General features: G+C 31.5%; 1 protein-coding gene across 1 annotated transcript in view; it reads right to left on the bottom strand.

Moving 5' to 3' along the window:
* LOC106685182 (kazrin) overlaps positions 1-7,681 on the bottom strand; it is a gene marked incomplete at its 5' end in the record, with an annotated part of 86,232 nt that overhangs the window by 47,966 nt on the left and 30,585 nt on the right. The window contains 6 exon segments of the mRNA XM_014427737.1: positions 1,548-1,692; positions 2,649-2,772; positions 3,428-3,586; positions 3,674-3,862; positions 3,963-4,162; positions 6,219-6,406. Of these exon segments, the coding sequence (XP_014283223.1) occupies positions 1,548-1,692; positions 2,649-2,772; positions 3,428-3,586; positions 3,674-3,862; positions 3,963-4,162; positions 6,219-6,406 (1,005 nt within the window).

The following is a 7,681-nucleotide window of genomic DNA, read 5'->3' as shown; positions in this document are numbered from 1 at the left end:
GAAATTATTACATAACTAAAATATATGTATAAAATTTTCCTTTTTTAAAAATCATTATATGATTTATTTAAGGCATTTCAGTTCCATCTAGGATCCTCAATCGGCAAATCCATCCATTTGAAATTCGATTATGTAGGTACTTGCTGGTAAAGGTAAATAACCTGACACTAATAAAAATGTGGTTTTGATTATTATTTATTTTGTTATTTTGAATTTTCAGTGCTCAAGGTATTATCTACCTCTAAAGCAAGTAAAAATAATATAACCTGGGGAGTAAAACAATAGGGAATTTTTTTTTTTCTTCCAAATTTCAAAATTGCATTACACAGTAAAAATTGAATTTATAACTAGTAGGCAGATTATAAACACTTGTCATTTTTTAAATACGAGATGTTACAATGCTAAATATTGCAAAAGGTCTCCTATTTTTTTTTTTTTAGAAATACACAAAGCCGTTTATTTTTTATAATATTTATATAATTTTAAAGGTTAAGCTTTGAATATTTTTCTGTATATAATACTAATTTGGTCCATGCATTTTTGAAGACATGGTTACAGCTTTCGTGTCTATGTCAAACCAGTTCCCTGCTATTGAGTATTATAAAATTTAGATTATTTAAAATAAAATATTATATTATAAAGCATTAAATTTGACCTTCTCCTCGGAGCTGAATCACTTTAAAGACCAATGTTCTCACATAGTACCAAGACCAAACTACAGCGAGAGTGTTTTACATTTATTGTGTCCAAAACTTTACTTGCAGCCTGTGTTTGATGGATGCTACAACTTCCTAACACCTTCCCATTCCGAACTTAGGACCTAGGGTGAACATTTGGATGGAAGGCTCTGAGAAGAGAAAAAATGAGATTCAAGACTTTCTTCAGGACATATCGAAGGACTAGTACGACATGAACATAGAAAATCAGTTCAGAGTTTTCAAAAATATATCAATTGAAGTGATGATTATGTTTAAAAAAAAAGGCAAATGTCCATCCTTTAAAATTATGTAAATATCACAGAAAATGAAGGGAATTATGTATTTCGACAAAAATAGGATATGTTACTTTTGGAGTTATCTTTGTATTTACAAATCTATATGAAAAATAAGGGTATATTGCACGATTTATTTATATTTGGTAAGATAAGGAAAATAATATTGAATATTTTACTGGAATAGAGCTGCTATTAATACAAATTGGTAAGGACAACTCACATATAAGAAAAAAATTATGAACTGATGGATAATATTTTAGATACTATTTTTATGAGCAATTCAACCAAAAGGAAATTATGAAAAATGGATTGTACACATTATTGTCGATGAAGTAATAGTTATCGCAGGACTCAAAAGAAAAATTACTCAAAGGAGGAATGACTTACTTTCAGGTCTATGGAAAAGAAAAAGAAAAAAAAAAGCTATTGATCTCTTCTTAATAAAAATAATGAAAAGTTAATCGAGCTTGGTTAAAAAAAAAAAAAAAAAATCATTAGCACCACAACCAAAACACACAATAGAAGCTCATGAAAATGATTGACTGATGCCTACCTTGCTGGTAAGACTAATGCTTCGAGTTCGGCTGCGAGGTGTCTCCTAATCATGTTACGAGACGGTGGGATACCCAGAGCTGTTGCCATGGTATCACCATTCAGAGACGGCTCGAGAACAACAAGTGCTCCATGAACTCCAGAATCTAAAAGCAAGTTACATTCCAGTAACTCTTGAATAAATTTTATGGTATATATAATTAGTTTATTACAACAAGAAGTGATGCATTTATTAATTAATTACATAAGTTCATTTGAATGTTTTAATGTGAAATTATTTTATGATTATTAATTAGTCTGTTTGTGAAACAGGGGGTGTGAAACGCATGTAAGGTTATGTGAAATAGTTGCACATTACATGAGAGATGACATAAAAACATTTTTAAGTGTTGTTTTATCCTTTCAGTAAGTATAATGAGGTGTACCATGCAAGTGAGACACACATTGACATTTAACGAATCTGCTGCAGAAAAAATGGACAGGTTTAAATGAAAAGTTCTGACACGGGTTCTTGAACCATTATAAAAATCAGGAAGATGGAGGATTAGGGGTAACCAGATGTGTCATGAAGTAAAACTTTCCATTTTCATTATAATACAGTATCTAAAACAGTTAGGTAATCTCCACAATGATAAATGATACAAGGGTAGCTATAAGATTATATACATATGACACAGATGGAACATGCCCAGAATACCAGGTGACCCCGAGACAGACCGAAAACTAGGTGACAGGACCTCAGAAAGCTGACGGTAAGTATTAACATGGCAGCAGATAGAACCCTGTGACAATGACTTGTAGAGCAGGTGCTGGGTAGCTATAAGGTGTCTGTTGTGTAAATAAAAAAGAAAAAGTATATTATTATATGGATTATTGTATAGAATCATTTGAAAGGTGAATTGAACTCTCTCAGAAACAAAAAAATATCCAATATTGACTGACCCTGACAAGTATTGAACCCATAACAAGGGACCCTCAAACAATCTTGGATCCTCGTTCCAACAAGCCCAACAAAACTGTTCATGTTTGTTCATTTATATTACTTTAATTAGCTATTACTATTGCTTTTAGAACATGATGATTACAGTTGTCTTAATCAGACCTTTTAAATTGTCAGCATACTCTCCTAAGTCTATATTCCGTGCCCATCGTATAAACCTTTGGTTAGTCCACACCAATGGATCAGCATCAACATTCTCACACTGATGACGGCGGACAGCAAGGGCCTGAAAATATATTAATACATTAGTATAACAATTATTTAAAAAAATAAATAAATAAATAAAAGTATTATAAATCCATTGAGACTTGATCAACCAAAGATGAATTACTCCTGATCTATTAAATTCATTGTGAAAAAAGATCAATTCATTGAAAATTCTAGAAGTAAGTGCATTGGTGAACTAGCAGAGATTGCATAGTCAACTTCATTCATAAAAAGAAACTTCATTCACTTTAACTAAGATCTGCCAAGTTTCACGTCAAAACTTAAGGGGAAAAAAGAGGGGCGTCAATCAAGTTTTGAAAACCCTGTTACTAAGGAAACATGGCTTCTTAATTAAGTTGTTACAAATGTTGCGATGAAGTAATGATTGGGCCATCTGTAGCAGACAGAGTTGAGGCATTGGTCTTTGCAACCTCAGAACTGCAACAGCACTGGTTCGAATTCGGTATGAGAGGTCGTTTTTTATTTCTGTGCCAGTCCCACAACATGAAAACTTGACCCACCTCATGGTTATAATAGGGTGGTACCCTGTAGATAACCCCTCCCCTCACATGTCAGAAATGAACAAGAAGAGGGTCATAATTATAAAAAATTAAAATTAAAATGAGAAAATTAAAAAAAATAACAATTCAGGATATTAAAGGGGAAAAAATTACCTGTCTATCATATTTCATCATGCGCAGAAGATGTATGCCATGAACTATAGAGGCCTGGTGAAATTTCCTGGTTACACCAAGATACTTTTCAAGTTCTTTCTTACTAAGATTATCTAACATTCGAGCATCGACTAGATTCGTTGCAAAATTTTCAGAATACTAATAACAAAATAAAAAAAAAAATTAATTATATTAAAAACAATATTTATCTTTCCTATTCATAGAAAAATAAATAAATAGAATTACCTGCGGCAGACCTAAATCAGGTAACCATTCCGAAGCTACCCAAGTGTGACCTAGTTGGCCGATGCACGGATATCGCATCATAGCCGGGTTGCGGTGTTCTTCAATTGCAAGGCGCAGCTTTTTGCGATGCATAGGATGCTGGACACCCAAGCCAACTTCTAGCTCAACGTCACTAAGCTCTAATAGGACCTGCAAAAATTTGATAAAAATAAATTACATAATCATCTCTCTTTTTAACAGAGACCATCTCATTTTATAAAATATAAACAAATTATTTCATTGATCAGACCTTTCCTGATTTGACATTTTGGGCACATTTGTGGCCGTATTGTGGCATCCCGAGAGCTATTTCAAGCCAAGCTAGAACTGTTGGAGCTCGCCACCTTTCCATCGGTATTGCACTCGCCTCCCGAAGCAGCCTCAGTTTCTCTGCATATCCTTCTTCGGTTAGGGGTGACCAGCTTCGGTTACACGTTTCATTCACTGCCTCTGTAGAAAATTTTTAATTCAGCCTTATTTGAAATAATACGTTAAAATAAGGAAAAGTAACAATTAAAATTTTTTCGTTAAATATTTTATAAAAGTATAAAATATATATATATTTTTAAACAAAGAAGTAACATAAGATTTTGAACTAATTTTTGTTTTTAATTTTGTAATGAATGAGTCAAAGATAATCTTTGGTTCCCTTAACCAATTAGGCTGTGCTTTATCACATCGCACAAAAAAATCGCTCAGAAAATAAATGCAATTAAACAAAAATCAAAAGCAATGATTAATTTTCTAGCTCAAATTTCATTTTATAACTACATCTAATATACCATAATGCTTTATCTTAGATACCGATCATCATTACCAATTTAGTATTATTAGACATTTTTATTTGACAGGTTTTGCTATACTCCAAGAGGTATTGGTAATTATCTCCTAGAGAGATTGTAAGGAGAGTCACACAATTTTAAAAAGACCATAAATGTATTTTTATTTGGAGGAAGTCTGTTCAAAGTTCTCTACCGAAAACAACAAATCTGATACAATGTACTATACCTCTGAGATAAAGAACCGTATTTGCTTTACCCAAAGATATAGAAAACTATGTCCTATACCAGAGATCCTCAACCCTGTGCACATGGGCACAACATACCTGTACAGCAGGGTCTGAAACCATTATTGTTTTCAATAAATTCACAATAGCAGTTAATGTATAATTTTTATTTATAGTTAAATCTCCAGGAGGAGACAAGTTATCAACATTAAAATATTATAATTATTCTAAAATTACGATAAGGTTCAGAATTCCATAAAATATCTTAAACTTCAAAGATAAATAAATAAAATAACAAATATTACCATAAATTGTTCGAATTTAAAATTAGAATTACTAAAATGTTGCATTGATTAGATAAATACCAAGCCATTAAATGAGAAATGTCAACCTAAAATCATGTAATTATTTATTAAAAATACGTATTGTTTTGGAAAAATTTTACACTCCACAGAAAAAAAAAATTAAGGACCAACAGTGAAATAGAGGAATTTCCAAACCTTCTCTAGATGGTTTAAATAATACAAATGACTAGAAAAACATTACAAGCACACACCTATAAAGAATAAACATATATATGTGGAAGGGATTAAACTAATATGCAATAATGGGATGTTTACATATGATAATAGGCTCTTTCACCAATTGAATGGATTACCAATGGGTAGGGTTTTTAGCATAATTTTGAGAAGGATAGTAATGAATAAACTACTTATATGGGTATGCAATAAATAAAATTCGAAACCAAAGTTAATAATTAAATAGGTATACAATATTTTAATGATACTAAAATTGATAAGAATCTGGATACATTTATACTTTCCATAGTAATCAACAATTTATCTGCGAAATGGTGCAAAATAACTGCATCAGGTTTTCAGATCTTTTAATTATCAAATGTGGTAGTGAATTGAAATTCAGATGGAATAGGAAAGAAGAATATAGTAGCCAAATTTTAAACTAATTATCATGCTGTCCTTTCAATCAAAAACTAAATGTTATAAGTAACCTGATGAGAAAATCGGTAAAATTAATGGATAAGGATTATTCTAAGGATGTTAAAGTATCTTTTTTCAGATGATATACTTATGCCCTGATGATGCCTTGAATGGGCAAACATTTGGCAATATTAATAAATTATTTTTTGAGACTACAATGTCCTTTTTGTGTATTTAAACTCATAAATAATCTCTGTCCTTGAGTATCTTGTTTAAACAAAAACTAATTTTAATCAACAAAAATGTTACATTGGTAGTTATCCCTAAAAGGAAAACCTATGATCATGCCCATAGCTACAAAATGGTTGAGAATCTCTGTCCTACACCAATCATTAACAGAGAAACATGTTTTTGAAAAAAATATTAAGTGTATTTTAATTCGTTAGAAAACATCTGTTAAATCTACTCTTCTTTAGCTCTAGGAAAATGTGGCATTGTTTCTTCAACATCTGAAGTATGTAATTATAATAACTAATTTTTAAAATGGTTTTTATAAAAGAACCTTCTTGTGTAGGAGGCGCTGGATGCTTCTTGTGCCTGCTCCTGGCAAAGACCCTGCTGATACTTCCCCAGGTACCACCAGTCCTTCCGGTTGTTGACGATGATGGAGCACTTCCCCCACTTCCCCGCAGTTTACCTCTTCTTAATGGTTCCACTTCTAACTGGGGAGAGCTCAATTGTTCCACAGACCTAAGCATATTTTATTAATGAAAAATGAGAAAGATTTACAATATCTTAAAAATAAAACTGATTTACTTTAATAAATAAAAAAACATTTTTGTGAGAGCAAAATATATAAATAAATAATATATACCAATGCATCACAAATAAATATATGCTATCATGATATTAATCTTTCATTATAAATAAATACCTACATATGTATTTGAAATTATGATCTCATATTTTGAATAAAAGTTAATTCTACTGAAATTAAAATGATAGTTAATAATGTAAAAAGATTAACAGTGAATTTAGGACCCTGCCATTGTTTATAAAAGAGAACCATTACAATTTTTTTTAAGCTAAGATTTCATAGAAGCATAATAGGAATAAAATAAAGTATCAAGCAAGTAAATATGTCAGGTTGTTCAAAAAAATTAGGTGTACCGAGGGTGTTTGATATAAACTCTGAGAGAGCCTCGTTAGTTTGTGTTGATTCCTGTTCTCAATGTTACCAATATAATAAGGTAGGTAGGAATGAGATATTGGTTAAGATAAGCGGGGAGGAGGGGCAAAGGGGAGGGTAACCAAAACGACACAAGTCTTTTGATGTCATCACAACGCTGAAGCGAACAAGTCTTATGATTTATCTAGCAGGTACAATTCCAAGGGGGACCAGTCCTCAAAACTTACAGTTGTAAGGAAAGGAAGTCAAGGTTAACTCCAAAAATACTTCAATACCAAGTACAGACATCCTGGTAGAGCCCTGAAAAGATTCAAGGGGAACTTATTACCCTTGTCTAGACAGGAGTTATAAAAAAATGCATAATGTAAACATGAGATTTCGTACATAGACATGAGACATGAGAGGCATCGAAAATTTATTTGTGCCCATCCAGGAGGTTTCTGTGAATTAGTTTTATTGATATAAAAAATAATTTGATAGTTATAGAGTGAAGTAATTTTATATACAACTGAACAAGATAATAATTATTATCTGGTTTTGATCGAAATATTACAGTTATAAGAGTTTCAAACATCTTCCAGGTAGTGTTGGCATGCTGAGCAGGTTCTTGGTTTAATTATGGCCAAAACTTAATTATGGTCAACTAATTAATTATGGCAAACTATTAATCATGGCCAACACAAGATCATGCAGGCAACTTTGCGCCATTTACAAGGTAACAGAAATGTACTTTATGAAAATCATAAAACAAAGTCAATTAGGTTGATACCTCTGAAAATGTATTTCTTTTCACAGAAAAAAAATGTGTGATTAAAGAATAATGTCAACATATAAAG

The sequence above is a fragment of the Halyomorpha halys genome, unplaced genomic scaffold (genome assembly GCF_000696795.3).
Source record: "Halyomorpha halys isolate HHAL.00 unplaced genomic scaffold, Hhal_1.1 Scaffold668.1, whole genome shotgun sequence".
NCBI lineage: Eukaryota > Metazoa > Arthropoda > Insecta > Hemiptera > Pentatomidae > Halyomorpha > Halyomorpha halys.
This window is presented reverse-complemented; position numbering and strand designations above follow the sequence as displayed.